We start from the raw sequence: 16724 nt of genomic DNA on the forward strand, positions 1-16724 counted from the left end.
CTGCTTCACGTCCTCTGCTGTGCCAGCTCCTGGAGTAAGAACATAAGGTTTTATGCAAAACTTGCAGGCAAGATAAAAAATGCCCAAACCTGCCAACTATAAAATTCAAAAAGCACTACCAGTGGAAGGCAATATATACAAAAATTCGCTGAAAAATACCAAAAATATTTTTATTATTAATGTTTACTGTTTATTATAGATTCGCAGACTTTGTTCTGTAGGGATGCTGTCGCAGCAGCAATGATCTGTGCTGCTGGCAAGCTGAGATGTTTACGAAGTTTACTGATGCAACATTCACGCAACGGCTGTTGAAGATTTGGTTGCATTATACATTGGCTCTATCAGCTGATGCAGCTGCTGCACAGGTATGCAATGTAATCAACGGGTCCAAGAAATTGGGCCATAAGAAATCACTCAGCAACTGCATTTGTCGTTTTTTTTTTATTTTGTTTTTGCCCTAGACTACATGCAAACGAAAAATTGTAAAACATTTATGTCAATATGACAATCATAAACGAATGCTAACAATTGGGTATTTTATGATAAAGCCATAAAAGTTGGCAGGTATGAATGTCCATGACGACAAAGTCTGCATATTTCACATCTTATAAGCTTTCGTGAGAAATACTTTTAAACGAAATGATTCTAAGCATGCTGAAGCCTCATATACAGGAATAACCAGACTGACAGAATAACAGAAGGCAGAAGTTGCTGAAGTGCTCAATGTGCTACTGCCAATTAACGTGCAACCTTTTTAGTAGGCAGATCCCGTGGAACTCCAATAATGATTTCGTCATTCACAGTTTTGTTACGTTCCAATCACACAGGTGCGTCTTGCGCTGAGCGATAACGTTCAGTTGTTAGTGGGTCAAATGCAGTCCCCAAGAAAAGGATAAATAAGTACACGTGTTAATACAGTTACTAGGGGCAGGTCCATCGATACCTTATAGGGACACTAACAAGAAACATTAGTAAATTAGTTTAGGCTGATATAGCATTCTTCCAAGACACTATTTTCATTAATCTCATGGTAGGATTTTGATTACCAAAAGAATTAGGACAAAATATTATTTTTTGTTAATTTTGCTGCGACAGCCCAGCCCCGCTGTGCCAGTGTGATGCCATGGACTTCAATGCATTTTCTCACATTTGTGCCATTGTGGCATAGTTAATGTTTTTGAGACTTGATAAGTTCAGTCGCTGGCTCTTTTAGAATACTATGTACTACACCTTGTAGCCCAAAAAATCAACAAGGCCCAAGTAGATGCCATCAAAACCTAAGACGGTGTGGTCAAAGCGCTGTTGCCACCTGTCTTTCATTTTCGCGTCTTTTTTAGCGTATCAAGTCTTCTGTCACAGTAAGAGTGACTTTTTTGGTACTTTAGGTGCATCTCCATTTCAAATAGTACTTCCACTTAAACGTCAACAAAACAAAGCCCCATCTGCATCCTAACATTAAATTTATTTTCCACAAGTGCATCCTTGTTAATTCAATAACAGTATTATCAGTGAGTAATTTGTTCAACCATTAACTAGAAATTCCTGTGTACAAATCTTAAAAATTGTACCTTATCATTGGATGTGTTAACACGTAATCTACTCAACTCCAAGCCTCTAGGTACACCTTGAACAAAATATCTTTGCAACCACCTGAGCACACTAATTATGGCAAGCAGTGTCGCATTTATGGCTGTTGAGCTTTGGAATTATATACCAAAAACTACTAAGCAATTATTGTCAATTTAATAAACTTTATTTTCTTTATTTTATACCCTTAAACGGTATGTAACAACTACAGTGGAACCTCGTTGATACGATTCTGTATAATACATTTTTCGGGATGATACATTTTTTTTTCTTTTCCCGATAATGCTTTTGGATGGCTAATACGTTGGATGATACGATTTTCAGCTGATATGCTTTATTTTCCGGTTCCCGTGAAGATTGTATCAACGAGATTCCACTGTAATCTGTTTGCTATGTTTTTCATAGTTCCGTATCACTATGTTTGTTCCCTGCGTTTATATTCTTATGGTATTTGTTATTCATTTAAATTTGCTGTGTTTATATTATTACAACAAATGCATTGTTCTGATGCCCCCCCCCATTATTTGTATTTACCTCCACTAAATTTCTAAAAGGAGGCGTGTGTGCTTAGGGGATCTACTTCTGAATGAATCCCCATGCATGTACTTTGTGAGCTTCTTCCAATTTGACCTCCTTGATTCTCCAGGACAGCCTGAGTAGCTGCATATGCAATGCTCACTGCCTGAAAGCACTGCCACGGATAAAGTTTTACTCAATTTGATGTATGACTCAATAAAGTTTGACTCAAATTGACCATTTCCGACTACTTGCGACTAAGGGCCCATTCACACTTGCGACTAGGCAAGGTCGCGCACCCAAGTTAGTCGCGAAGCGACCAGTAGTCGCAAATGGTCGCTTTTCTCGAAAGGCGACCGTTTCGGGCCAGTCGCTCGCTGCTTGATTTTTCAGTCGCCTGAACCAATCAGATGCAAAGGAGCAGGACGTCCGTATACGCTGACGCTTATTTTACACGGCGATGACATTTCAAGCAGACGTGAACGGCATATCGTGAGACATTTCGGTTTAGCGACTCGTCGGTCGCATTTTTCAGTGTGAACATCGTTCGTCTTGAGTAGCTTTCTGGTCGCCAGTCGCAATCGGTTGCGCGACCTCGCCTAGTCGCAAGTGTGAATGGGCCCTAAGTGTGATCTGGTGAACAGACTCTAAGTGAATGCCATTTGCATAAAAAATAAAAAAAACGTCAGGAATTGTTCATTTATTTTTATGTAGGATTGGATGTACATTATATCAGAGCATGTAGCAGGCAACATGCGTTCGCGCATAATGAACATTCCGACCAGCACTTTACAATGGTTGTGGACGCTGAAATGAGGATTCAAGAGGGAAATAGGAATGGTTTGGCCACCTGTGAGAAGAAACATGACAATGGCAACAAGCAAATGCGGACAGAAGGTGAGAGGAGTAAAAGCGAATCCAGCTTTGCAAAACTAACCTTGTAGTCTTTCTAGCACTTTTTGGAGGACAAGGGACATACACAATCTGCCGTTCAGCAGCACTTCCTCAATAATGAATTCACCTGCATCACCATACCTGTAAATAATACACAAGAATAACAGCAAGGGTGTCATATTGTTGAGTTCGAGGACAAATGGCTTCACATTCTGCACCCAAAAAAAAAAATAAAATAAAGGAATGACATGTTCACAACTTACAGCATTTTTGTGCAGTATATGTAACGCGAATATCGGAGCATACATAAAACGCGGTCGGCGTTTATGGAGTACTTGACAGTTCCCTTGGGATGAGCTTCGAAATCCACAAGATTCTGATGAATCAGGACCATCAAAGACTTCTTGATCTACGCAACAAAAGCAGTATAAACGTCAGAAAGCGCAAGCGTGCTTTACGCTGTCCGAGTGGTTCCGTCCGCATACCTTGGCAAGTGGCAGATTGGTCGCCCTTGCTATTTCGCCCAAACTTCTCCATGACACTTTAAGAAGACATTCGCCGACAGACTGCACAACGGAGCCAAAGTGGTCTTTAAGTATTATGGAGCACGCTCTGATCTTAACGTGCGACATTGCTCCGAACTTTCATTTGCAGCCGCCGATGCCCGCACAGTACACTGTAACCGCACGCCACAGCACACGCGCACGCACATAAGCGCCGCCCGTCGGAGCAAGCTGGGACAAACCTCCCGCTATTTTGACGGAGGTTGCTACCATCGCTACTGCAGCGACATCAAATACATCGCTGCCCCGTAGGAATATTGTAAGCGTGAAATACCAAGGAGAAAGTTTTTTTTCCCCTCCATAATTTTAAGATACTCTAAGCTCGTACACAGCCGGGCTGGAGGAGACATGCAGCCATAGAGTTTTATGCAGGTGCTGCCCTCTGCTACCTCCCGTGGTTATAATATCCTGTGGCGTTTGACAAACGCCTGCCCTGCGTCAAAAGGGATCAGGACCACACACTTACTTACTTACTTACTATACTCTGCTGTGCTAAGGTGTCCCTAGGCTGCCGCGCGCAATTTGTTCGACTCGGGGAGTAAAATCTCGCACGTTCGGCTTACAAAAACGCATTGAAGTAAGCAGTGCTGTCTGAGTCTCTGCATGTACCTATGCGGCAGCTTCTGACTTCTCGCTCTGAATCTTTCAGCATGGCTCACATGAATTTGACGCACGTAGACGGAAGAGCCCCGTGATAGTGCACTAGTGTTTCGTTTTGAAAGTCGCGCTCCGGGAAAACTCCGAGTGTATCTTACCATCAGTTTCCGATCGAGCGACGGAGAGCTATGCGACAAGTGGGGAAATTATATTTCAATGGGAAATCTAATTATCAACGACAAATCGCCGTCCATAATCGTATGCAGCAGGCATTTCCTAGACGACCCTGGGGCCCTGGCTACCGCCTTTGGAGGTTACCCGGCCAGCTTACTTGGCTCCACTCGCGAAGAAACCTCGGAAGGACCTTTCTGATCGAAATGCTCTGCCGCCCCCAAACAAAACGAAACGGAAAGCAGAGCTAGTTGCATTCTTTCCCGGAGATTCAAATCTGCCAGATGGTCTTGTAGAGCAGGCTAAGCATCTCCACGCAAATGATCAACGACGACGCTCAACGAGCAAATTTGTACCTTTCCATGGTTACGATATTACGGTCGCGTACTAGCTAGAAGTCAAACGCTCCTCACATCAGAGCAAGGATTCACATCAGAACAAGAAAAGTCTGATTTCTACTGGAGGAACAAACAGCACGCGTCTGTCTGGAGGATCGTGGCGGACGCTCAGCGTGGAGACAAAAAGGCAGTGTTCCCGCTTCACGACATAGAGAGGTATGAAAAAAAAAAAAAAAAAGAGCATCTGACTTACCCTGAAGAGATCATTCGAGAGTGCGTCATATGGCGCTTTCTGTCACCAAAAGGCTATGATCATCCTCGAACACAAACTAGAGCTTCTAATATAAACTTGCCAGCGAAGTGCAATCTATTGAGAAATGTGGGCCCAAGCCCACCAGGTCCGGAGTGAGCTCTTCGATAAGAGAGAGGCTCGTTTACAAGGATTAGATGCTCAGCAGTAAACATCATATGACCTCTCAAAAAACTCCTAAGCACTTCTTATGAGTTGTGAATGCGAAAGCATTAATGTCCAAGTGAACGCTGCTGAGCGGTCCTTCGAGTTATGAACTCCTCGCGAGCAAGCGAGCGTGTTGAGACGCTTGGCCACAAGGCCGGTGCACTTCGATCCGTGACGTCATCCTACCTTGCCCGACTGCCATGGAATCTAACGGGGACTCTCCCGAGCAAGCCGTGGTGATTTTGACGTCACCGCTTTCGTCACACCGGGCTTGGCAATGGAAATTTCGGTCCAAGTAGCATGATATACCATATAGCAGAGTGCACCGGTTGCTTGGCCCTGTGGGTAAGACACTCGGCTTCTGAGCGTGGGGTCGTAACTACGGCCAAGGTTTCTCCTTTCGAATTTATTGTTTTTTATGCATTAAAGGGGCCCTTAACAACTTTTTATCGAAGTGGAGAAAGACATTTGAAGTGAAAATAGACTATTTCACAAATACTTTGGCGCAAAAATTACTTCAATGCGTTCAGCAGAACCGGAGTTATTGGCAAACACGGCCTCCGCTGTACTCCCGTTCCTTCTCCCACTGCGAAGGCTGCAGCAGAGTGGGGCGTGGCCACAACGCTCCGCCTTCTAAATGCCGCCGTGACGCGCAGTTCAAATTTCATTTTGGATGTTAACGTAGACGCCACAACTTCCGATTTTGGTGCCTACGACGCGCTAAACGTAAGCCAAACACGGTTGTCCTCAGCGAGCCGCAGTGCGCTTAGCCAGTGGACTCGTGGTGGAACCCCGCGGCGGCCGGAGAATCTACGCTGCGTAGCCGACCGCAGCTACCAATAGCAGCCGCGTATGGGAATCCGCTTTATTACGATATAAAGCATCCAGAAGAGAGTGAAGAGCAGGCTTCTGTTTGAAAAGAGAGCGTTTGAAAGAAAGGTGACTTCGCGCTTCGCTTGCGAGCGCCACGCACCGCGTACGATAGCAAAACTTGGCTGAGATGTTCACAGCAGCGTATGCTACCCTGCGGACTATGTTATTTCACCAAGCCCGAGGGGTGGTGCAGGGCCCCTTTAATTTATCTATAGCGATTACCGAGGCTAAGTTAGAACGCAGGCGAGAGCTCGCGCGGGCATAGAACGCGCGTATAACACAGGCTTCCGAGAGCAAGGGCTTCCGTCGAGGCGCGCGCGTGATGTGGGGTCGCAGCCAATGGGAAGGTGCTGTTTCGCTTAATATAGACGCCGGCTTTCTCACTCAATTTTTGATGCTTTCGCATAAAAAAATAAATAAAAAATAAACAATCATTCAAGCCATAACCAGAGCTACGAGAAAAGGCAACGCGTGGCATGCGGAATTCCTCATCGTCGCCCATCATTTTCCTCTTTCTTTCCCTCTTCCTTTCACTCGGTGAGATGACTCGGTGGCTATGGCGTTCTTCTTTTAAGCTCGAGGTCATGAGTTCGATTCCCGGCCTTCAGAACAGCACCTAGTTCTCATAGATCTTGTGCTGCTCTGGGACTTAAACCAAGCAGTCAATCAACCCATCTTCCCTTTCCTCCGGCTTAAAGTCATAATCACCTTGTCCTGTCCCCTTTTTATTTCCATTTTGCGCTAAGTGGCCAAATAGGTATCGTGGTCTGAAATTGTTCAATATGAACCGAACAGCCCACCAACATGTACAACTGGGCGTAAAGTAGCCTGCAGTGAGATAAACCTCAGGCCCGGGGACCTTGTTCCTGTTTCGCTTCCGAAACGATGGGAGTTCCCGGAAACGGGAGATTGGTCATGAAGTAGGCTGTTTAAATTTTTTTAAACAAACTGAAGTGATCGAAATACAAATGTGGAGACCAATCAACAAACTTCGGCGCTTCACTACCGCGCCGCGGGGAGGCATACGTGTTGTCGAGTAAGGCCCTCGCGACGACACTGAATGGCCACGAAAAATCACATATTAAAAAAAAAAGGTGGGGCTGACAGAGAGGCCTGTTATGTCCCACCCAGGTTTACACTGCTAAAGATACCAACCCGAAGATCCATTCAATGAAAATTCCTTTCTTAGCTACGTTTTCGGTTTAAGTTACGACATCGCCAAATTCAGTTTCGTCTGTTCTAATGCACTTGTGCGCATGGAGCCACGCTACTCTCAAGGTATTCTGTATTTATATAACGCAATAGGATTGGTGCCTTAGGTTGAGATTTAAAAGAAAGGCGGCGGAACCTATTTCACGATGACTGTCGACGGGGAAGCGTTAGCACTGAATTATTATATATAGCGACACAACCTATTGCCACCGTCGAAACGAGTTATGTACGAGGCGTGTACTGCAGCGAGACTCCTCTTCCTCGCTTCTTTCAGAACACTCGGCGGCATCAGGCGCCGCTACCGCTAAGCCTGCACGTGGCCTCCGAAATGCATGACGCGCCGGCCGGGGCATGCGACCGCTGAGAAACGCGTCATGCGACAACCGCGCTCCTCTCTCACGCTTTTTTTTTTCTCGACACACTGCGCCATCTAGTGGCATTGCTGAAAAGTCCGCGCGTGGCCTCCGAGACTAGAAGCGTGTCGGTGCCTGCGAACTTTGACTATCTTTCCCTTGCTCGCGGCACACCCAGTGACACACATACTCAGTGACCCAAGTTGGTTACATACTATAGTGCATTCATGGCGCAGCTCCCGAAAGCGTTGGCGTGAAAGGCGTTCACTGAAAGCGGCAAATGCCCAGTGCATTTGTGGCGCAGCCTGCTGATGCGTCGGGTTGCTGTCCTTTAGGAACCCTTGTGACGTGGGCTCAATACCGCTCAGTGTCGGATAAATTTAAGGGATCGTTTTCGTCATTGTAGAGAGGCACATTCCCAGGGTCACATACCTAGTTTCTCAAGTTGGCGTCAAATACGTTCAATGAATAGCGTCACACCATAGCCTCCTATATATTCATATAGGAGGCTATGGTCACACACCTACTCGAACATACCCAATGACATCAAAGAGGTTCATTGAATACCAGCACGGACCTAGTGGCACATACCCAGTGCTCCAAGTCGGCGTCAAAGAGCTTCTTCGAACAGCGATGCCTATCCCCATCCCGCGTCATACATAGATCTACGTCAACGTGAAAGAGGTTCGTTGAAGAGCGGCACGTATGTACACATTCGCACATACTAAATACTGAACCATCGAACCCAAGTTGGTCCGATGGTTGGTTTCGAACCCTGCTACTTTCGCACAGCAGCCCGATGTGCTACTCATTCCACCGCTGACTACACACAGTGAAAGATAGATAGATAGATAGATAGATAGATAGATAGATAGATAGATAGATAGATAGATAGATAGATAGATAGATAGATAGATAGATAGATAGATAGATAGATAGATAGATAGATAGATAGATAGATAGATAGATAGATAGATAGACAGCCCCCACAAGTGCGTTAAGTAGCCAAATAATGCTAACGCATCAAAAGAAGGCGGATCAACATCTAGTTGACGTCGATGATAGTCTTCCTGGGCGAGTTGAGGGTAAGAATGGGGTGTATGAACCAAATAATTTATGGAGAGAGTTGTGCTGGAACGACAACGTTTGATCGACGTCAACTAGCGGTTAAATCATCATAGTCAACATGCCCAGTGGCTCCAGTGGCACTTATATTGAGGCCACTCTTTCCGGGATCGTACCACGAAAGAGGTTAGAAAGACAGATCTCAAACAAAAGACGTGGGGTCAACTCGCCAACTAAAAACACTATAAGCTTCCTTTGTAAAAGAAATTTACCGTTTCAGGTTAGCTCGTACGAGCGATTTATTAAGGCCGCACAACGCGTGCTCGATGGTCATTCGAGCGCCTCCTCAACAGCAACATCTCAGATGTATCTGGGCCTATGCCTTCCTTATCGTGCCCATGTGCAAGAAATAAGCAAACACGATGCCACTGAGCGCACTGAACAGGATCACGTTGATGGCAACGCACAGATGCATCAGCATCGAGCTATCTGTTTTGGTTTTTTCCTTCGAAGGCGGTATGAGCGGTCGACCGGTAGACGCCTCACTTAATTGGAAGTTTGAGGAATCAAGCTCTCCTTCTGGAAAAGCCAGCTTCATGCAGCCTGTTTGGTCCGGGTACTGAATCGCCTTGGTTGAACGCGACTTCTTCTTAGACGACGTCTGAGCAGAACTTGTATTCTGCAAATGCCTCCGGCTTTCTCTTATTGGCGCGGGGAACTTGTCCACGTGATACACAAGGCTGTTTCTCATCGGTACGGCCGAGAATTGTCGCGTCAGTCGGGAAACGGACGACACGTCCGTGGAATGCTCTTTAGCGGCCCGAACACCCTTTGCGACAGGTACGGACACGGATGTGGCCGGAACCCTGGTCACTGACGCCGCTTCGTGTCGAATAAAAGCGGCGCTGTGTGGAGTGAACTTAGGTATGATGGCTTCTTCTTGGCTAGACAAACGACGCGGAAGCAAGTGGGAGGTTTGGTTAATGCCAGACTGAAAGTGACCCACACTCACACGCTTAGCATTTTCGATATTCTGACTAATGCGCTGGATAACAGAAGGCTGCCTTGATCCCAGGCTGCTGAAGATTTGCTCGCTATGGAATTCGTCATTGTTGTCCACGCCTGGATTTCTTCGAACTTCACTGCCTCGCTGCGACGTTTGTGCCGGCAATGCGTACTCTGCTTCCTGTGTTTCGGTAACTGACTCGGGCATTCTTGAATCCAGCATCTGTTCCTGTTCCTCAGCAGCGACAGCCTGCGCCTGCGAAGAAGCTGTCTTAATCGAAGAGCGCTGAGGTGTCCTCAATATGGAGTACGGTATTTTCGGAGACGGTGGAGGAGTTAGGTTTGCTGGTGTTGGTGACCTCGTTGATGCCGGAGTTGTCTTGGCAGGGGACGTCGGTGATTTTGACAGTGACCTGGGCGTAGAGTGTGTCTTCGCGGTTGACGCGGGTGTTCTTGATCGCGAGTGAAAACTAGCAGGTATCTTGGTGGCTGAAATGGGTGGTGGGGTCTTAGACTTGGAACGGAGGTCGGTAGGCGTCCTCGCGTTTGACGGCGGAGTCCTTGAACATGACCGATGCTCCCGGGACTTCCTTGATGCTGCTGGAGAATGCTTTGAAGCGTAAGACGCTGTGGCGTCCGGCGATTTCGCAGCGATGTAAGTCATGGTAGTCGACGAAGCCGTCCTAGGCACAGACGAAGGCGTTCCCGCACAGGAAGCGGGTGGCTTCTCGTTGTTCGAAAACCGAGTGGATTTAGACACGGTGTCCCCGCAAGCAGAGATGGATTGCGACGTGTCGCTGTCTTCCTCCGAATACTCGCTCGACGTGCTGGACGTTGACGACGTTCCCGACGACGATTCAGAAGGCTGCGAGCTCTCGGATGGGCTCAGAATCGGTGGCGGAGGCTGTGGCAGAGAGTCTTCTCGTGCGATTTTCGCAGGGCAGGACAATTCGGCTGGCTTCGCTTTCTGCATCGGAGCCGTGTCCACGTCTTCGATGCTGGTGGCGGGAAGGGAGTGCACAGTAGCGTCCTGCCTCAGCACCGCCCAGCTGCGGTCGCCGCACTCGTCCGAGCGGAACATTTTTTTCGACCTGAACGCGTTAGAGAGGGCCACATTGTTAATCTCTTTCGGATCAGACCTCACCGCAGCAGCCGAGTGGGAGAACGCGTTCTGCTGCGCCCATCTCCGGGAATTTGCGGATTTTTTCTCGAGCGACGCTGCCACTGCGACTGGTGACTCTAGAAGAGGCACCGATGCCTTCGGCACTCGAATAGGCACCGGAGTTGGCGGTGGGACCGCAGTCTCGGCGAACACGGCCGTCGCGTCATTGCTCAAGGCCAGCTTCGCGCTCAGCGGTTTCGTCAGCTCGGGTATCTGGGCCAGATGCGGTACGTAGCGCGGCAGCTGCAGCTGCTGCTGTGAGAGCTGAAGCAGCTGTTCGGACACCGCGTATAAGTCCGTGACCGTGTTCGCGCTTTCACTCAGGTTGATGTACCTGTCCAGGTTGGTGGATATGCGCCGCAGTCCCCCGTAGTTGGGACTGGGTGGAACGCCGGGCCGCGCGGTGGACGGTCTTATGGTGGCATAACGGTCCAGCTCGTCCTCCGAGAAGAGCGACACTTGAGTCTGACCGCTCGAGCGGCGCCTCTGGCTGGCGGGAGTGCTGGTCGCATACCAGGGATGCCCGGACGGCGTGTTGGCTCGCGGCTGCTCGGCTTCTGGGCCCAGGCCATAGTACGGCAGGTCGTAGTAAGTCGGTAGGTCTTTGTGACTGCCGTAGTCCATGGCTACCAGAGGAACGCGGTCGGCATGATCTTCACTCGGCCGCCGGGCCGGCGCGCGACGGGCGTTGTGGGTCCTTTCTTTCTTTTCCTCGCTCATCCCCTTTGACCCAAACGGCCGATGACACTGGCGCCACACGGCGGGAAAACGCAGCTTTGCGTTGGACAGTGCTCAGCGCTCAGACAATACAGGCGAAATACGTGTAGTTTTTCCCCGATATCACACGACCTCCATTGATATAGCTGTTTTCCCGATAAAAAAAAAAGAAAAGAAAAAGAAAACAGGAATTTTCTTCACCAGCTGCCGACGAATTGTGTCCATTGCCGCCATTTTCATAATTGTTTCATGGAAAGCCTGCCCTCCCTTAACGGTGACTGGCTTTCGAACCTTTTCGTATGAAGAAAAAGAAAAAAAAAAGAAAAAATTCAGAATTGCTGCATAGGTTCACTAAAACTAGTATTGTGCAATTAACCTACCATGGAAAATGCCATGGTTGTTGCTATTTATTCTTCTTCTTCTTCTTCTCCTTATTATTATTTATAAAGATATGGCTGATAACCACTATGGAGGATTGGCCAAGAAATGGCTGAAATGTTCTAAATTATAACCGGAGATATGAATTATATTCCGCGGTCTTGCGTGCTAAAACCACCACCTGATTATGAGGCGCGCCGTAGTGGGGTTCTTTAACGTGCAACCCAGTGCACGGTACACGAATGCTTTCCCCTTTCGCCCCATTGAAATGTGGCCGCCGTGGCCGAGAATCGAACCCGTGACGTCGTGCTTAGCCATCACGGCGGGTAGTAAATAAATTCAGAGCACTGATATAGGGTACTGTAGTCACCAACCGGTCGGCTGGCGAGAAAGTCACAGTCTCGTGATAAGTTGCACCATTTCTTTTCACAACTTTGTGGTCCATACTTTTGTTAAACACTGCGATTTCCTATACGTCTATCTTCCTATCTTTCTTCACTACTGTCTCACTACTGAATTTTGTTCTTGGTCTTGTGCACAAACACAGGCTCATACCCACTACGAGGGACTGGCCAAGAAGCAGGCGGTTTCAAGTGTTTTATGATTAGAATAAAAGCTAAATTTGCACAAGAGAGCGTGGGCTAAAGAAAGATAAATTTAGAAATTAGAAAAGAAATAGTGTTAAAAATTTTGAGCTAAAATAATTTTACATCAAGAAATGGAATAATAGACATAATAATTTGGAAATCTTGCGAGGTAAATAATAAATAATAAATAATATTATTTGTTCATTAATAAATGAATAAATAATAAATAAATAATCTTTTTTGTCTCTAATAAAATTGTAAACTGCGAGAAAAGCATCTCCGTGGCTGAATCCCCAGCGAAGACGCCCTAAAAGAAAGAATGGTTGGCGAGGTTACTGACAGCCAAAGTTGTCAAAATGGATCTTCTAAGTTTTCTTTGTCTTAAAATTGGTGGCACGAGAGAAAAAAAAACGTTCGATAGATTCAAGTACTCTGTAAATATAATCGAGGGGACCCAGAGAGACGAGACCAGACTGGTTCAAGAAAAAAATTTAAAGGCGGAGTACGGCATCTCAGTTTTGTAAACGAAACTTCAAAGTGTCTTGAATCACACCAATTATTATTCTGCGGGAAACAAAGATCACGGAATTTAGGAGACGATGTTAGAGTGGATTTTGCGGAATTTTGTGATACAGACACATTTCTGTACCTAGCCGCGGTTGCGTAAGCCGATGTCGGCAAAACAGAGGTGACAGGGCCATTGAGGGATTCTCGTGCGACTGAACCCTCCATTTCATTCAAGTGCAATTCACGGTGTCCCGGCACCCAAAGCAAGTAATCTTGCCCTAATGGCGGAGGAACCATTGAACAAAGTGTTTGCATAATTTTTAAATTTGAGGATGCAGTAAGTGCTGCGCATACAGACAGCGAGTCGGCCACAATAACAGCTAACGAGGCACTTCGGGGAATTTCTCGCAATTCTAGTGCAATCGCTAATAATTCTGCCTGAAATAGGTGTGTGAAGTCGGGAAGGCGACGAGAGTAAGACCGTTGAAGAGATTCAGACGAGATTCCTGCCTTCTCATTGCACAGAGAAGCGTCAGTAGATATTATCTTGTCATTATAGCTAGGTGGTCTATAGGTGTTCTTGTAATATATCACTTTAATGTTGGCTAGACAGTAGTTTAGCATCATTTGGAAATATGTCTTCAAACTTAGTTTTGAGCTCTGTTAAGACGACATTCGCATGGTAAACTCGACGCATGGACACATTCAATTGTTGAAACTGTGCTTGCGCAAATAATATCTGAGGGCTGTGTAATCGCTATCACGATGCGTCAAAGAACTTGGACGGTTCAACGATAAATACATATTGCATACGTCTCTTTGAAATATCGTAAATCTTAAAAAAATATCTGAACCGTAAGCATGCGGAATCTACGATCTATAGGGTGCATGGCCATATGAGCTTCCTGATATAAAACAGAGTTTTCAGCGAGTTTAGGTAGCCCTAGGCATAAGTGTAGAGGTTTTCTTTCTAAAAGTACAAGAGGTTTATTTTATTTTATTACGGGACCGCCGGAAAATAATACGCAGCCTAATTCCAATATGGGCCGAACATCCATTCTATATTTCATCAGTAAACCATGCCTGCGGAATAGTCCAGAGCGACGGTGACTGAGCCGGCGGAGCATATGCTATATATATATATACGGTACATTCTGCCTTAGTTGTAATATGTGCAACGTGCACATGACTACGCCAGGCGAGCTTGCCATTGTGCCACCAAGGTACTCGACCGAGTCAACTTGAGGAATGATTTCCTGGCGAGATATATGCACCTGCGCAGTTAACGCAAAGACTAGTACAGCACTTTTACTAACATTTAACGGCATGCATAACTAATCTAGCCATGTATTAAGCCTTCCTAAGTCTGCAACGACTGGTGTAGTGAGTTAAGGCACTCGAACCCACGACCTGTGGTGCTAATTGAGACAAAGTTAATTAACATACAATTAATTAAGGCACTCAAAACCACGACACATTTGGTGGTAGTCGAACCCACTTGGAGATATGGGCGAACCGGCTATATCTCCAAGTTGAATTCAAATTATTATGGTGAAGGTCTAGAGCCAAAACCACTTCCTTTGGTGTTAATTAAGGCGAAGGTAATTAAGGTACAACTAATTAAGGTAGAGTTAATTAAGGCACTCGAACCCACGATCTTTGGTGGGAGAAAACAAGTAACAGGAAGTAACAACGCATTAGAATGAAAATGTCAAGTAATCTAATGAATGTGCCGTGATCGCGCAGGCTTTCGCCTTTATCCTTTTTAGCGTTTGCTAAAGTGACTGATTTTCCTTCACACACCCGCCGTGGTTGCTCAGTGGCTATGGTGTTGGGCTGCTGAGCACGAGGTCGCGGGATCGAATCCCGGCCACGGCGGCCGCATTTCGATGGGGGCGAAATGCAAAAACACCCGTGTACTTAGATTTAGGTGCACGTTAAAGAACCCCAGGTGGTCCAAATTTCCGGAGTCCCCCACTACGGCGCGCCTCATAATCAGAACTGGTTTTGGCACGTAAAACCCCATAATTTAATTAATTTAATTTTTTTCCTTCACACGTGCTATCAGGTGATCTTTCTTTTCTTTGATTTCTTTTACAACATTGTAAATATTTTTTTTTCAAACTTGCACAACGCGTCTCGTCTCTAAGAATTTTTTATAGCTTTATCATTAACATCATCTTGTCTTAATATAGCGATAGCAATTATACGGACATTTCAGGCGTGCTCACGCCGTCAGCGGCGCCGTTGGCAACACCGTCGCGGTGTTGTCACGGCTTCCGCGGCATTCTAGGCCCGTGCGTGGAGGGTTACAAGCAATGTATGAAATTACATGGTTACAAGCATGGCTACAAGGTCTCCAGAGTCGTCAGAGACGCGCGGTGCGCTTGGCTGCAAAAACGACAAAACAAAGTGAACGCACACCGCACGCTACGCGCAGTCGGCTCTCAGCGAAGCCACTGCAGGCACGAGCGTTTTGAGCACAAACACTGGCGTTCTTTCGAAGCGGCCGTGTGCATACCAACCACAACGTGGTGCATACAGTGGTCTGAGCGAGACGGACAGTATATTTTCAGATACGTATATGCGTATATAGAAATTACCAAGAAGACGCAACAACCTCAAGCTTGAAACCATGCATGACCCGTCAAACCTCTCGCCCTATATTGGGCACCCCTCAATACGCCAAGTCCGCCGTAGGGTTCGAGATACTGCTATCCTTCCTGGACTCGACGAGCTGGCTCAACTTCACCGTGAAGCACAATTCACCCGCCTCAAGTTCACTACGCAAGGACAGGCCCTGCTTAGTGATCGAGCTGGGCTACGATATACCTCCCCCACCCGCATTCGAAGCAACCCCGCCTCCACGGGCGACGCTCTTACCAGATCGCCGTCGAACCTGTACCACGGCACATGGACCCAGACACCCAAACAGCACGATGCCAAAACACGAGCCCAACATCTTCACTAGAACAAAGGAGAGTGGATCTTATACGCGGACGCATCCCAGGTTCAGAACTCCGAGGTCTACCGGACGGGAATAGCTTCCGATGGAGTACCGCTGTCTTGAGGCTTCCGTTACATCATCAGCACGCAACGCTTGGCAGAAATCACGGCCGTTGTGGAGGCCGTTACCGTGCCCAACCCAGATGCCCGTAATTTACTGACACGCACAGATATATAGACAAGCAGCCTGTGGAGCCCTCGCGACAAGTGACATTCCAGACATGCGTTACAATACACTAGCTAACCATTTTGATGTCCACTCTTCCATACGTGTCCGAATTCAGCGGATACCTGATTCTTCGGGGATGAGAGGGAGTGAAGTGGTACATGCCACTTCTCGCGTAAATCTCCCGAGTCCTCCCCTGTGGAGGTCGGATTCACTGAACCGTACCGAATTACTTTTTTTTGGAGCGTTCCGAACGGCGCGCAGTCCTAGTGAGACATGCACAAACATTCGCTCTACCCACCCCCTCCCCCCCTCCCCCCCACATTCAGCACGTCTTTCAGCTAGTCAGCACAGTCAGAGCAGTCCTTACCATACAAGGTAAGGACTGGTCTCCCCTCTGCGTGGCCTGCGGCAGCTTCCCGGATAATCCCCACGTTCTGGGGGATTGTCCCGATGGTCATGCTACCATGCGCGGGAGCCTCAGTCACATACTACACGAAGACCTTAGACCCTGCAGGAGTGGCTGGTGGACTCCTCCCCAGACATCATGAAGGAACTGCTCGAACGCCT

General features: G+C 47.1%; 1 protein-coding gene across 1 annotated transcript in view; it reads right to left on the reverse strand.

Moving 5' to 3' along the window:
* Nucleotides 1–3704, reverse strand: part of LOC119448587 (DNA-directed RNA polymerase III subunit RPC3-like) — a 12139-nt gene extending 8435 nt beyond the window's left edge. Inside the window, exons 1-4 of the mRNA XM_049666420.1 lie at nt 3483–3704; nt 3261–3406; nt 3041–3138; nt 5–29 (exon numbers count right to left, since the gene is read on the reverse strand). Of these exons, the coding sequence (XP_049522377.1) occupies nt 5–29; nt 3041–3138; nt 3261–3406; nt 3483–3629 (416 nt within the window). The 5' untranslated portion in view covers nt 3630–3704. The remainder of the gene's footprint in view (nt 1–4; nt 30–3040; nt 3139–3260; nt 3407–3482) is intronic.
* Between the last annotated feature and the right edge of the window lie 13020 nt (nt 3705–16724).

Source organism: Dermacentor silvarum, chromosome 4, assembly GCF_013339745.2.
Source record: "Dermacentor silvarum isolate Dsil-2018 chromosome 4, BIME_Dsil_1.4, whole genome shotgun sequence".
NCBI classification, from domain to species: Eukaryota; Metazoa; Arthropoda; class Arachnida; order Ixodida; family Ixodidae; genus Dermacentor; species Dermacentor silvarum.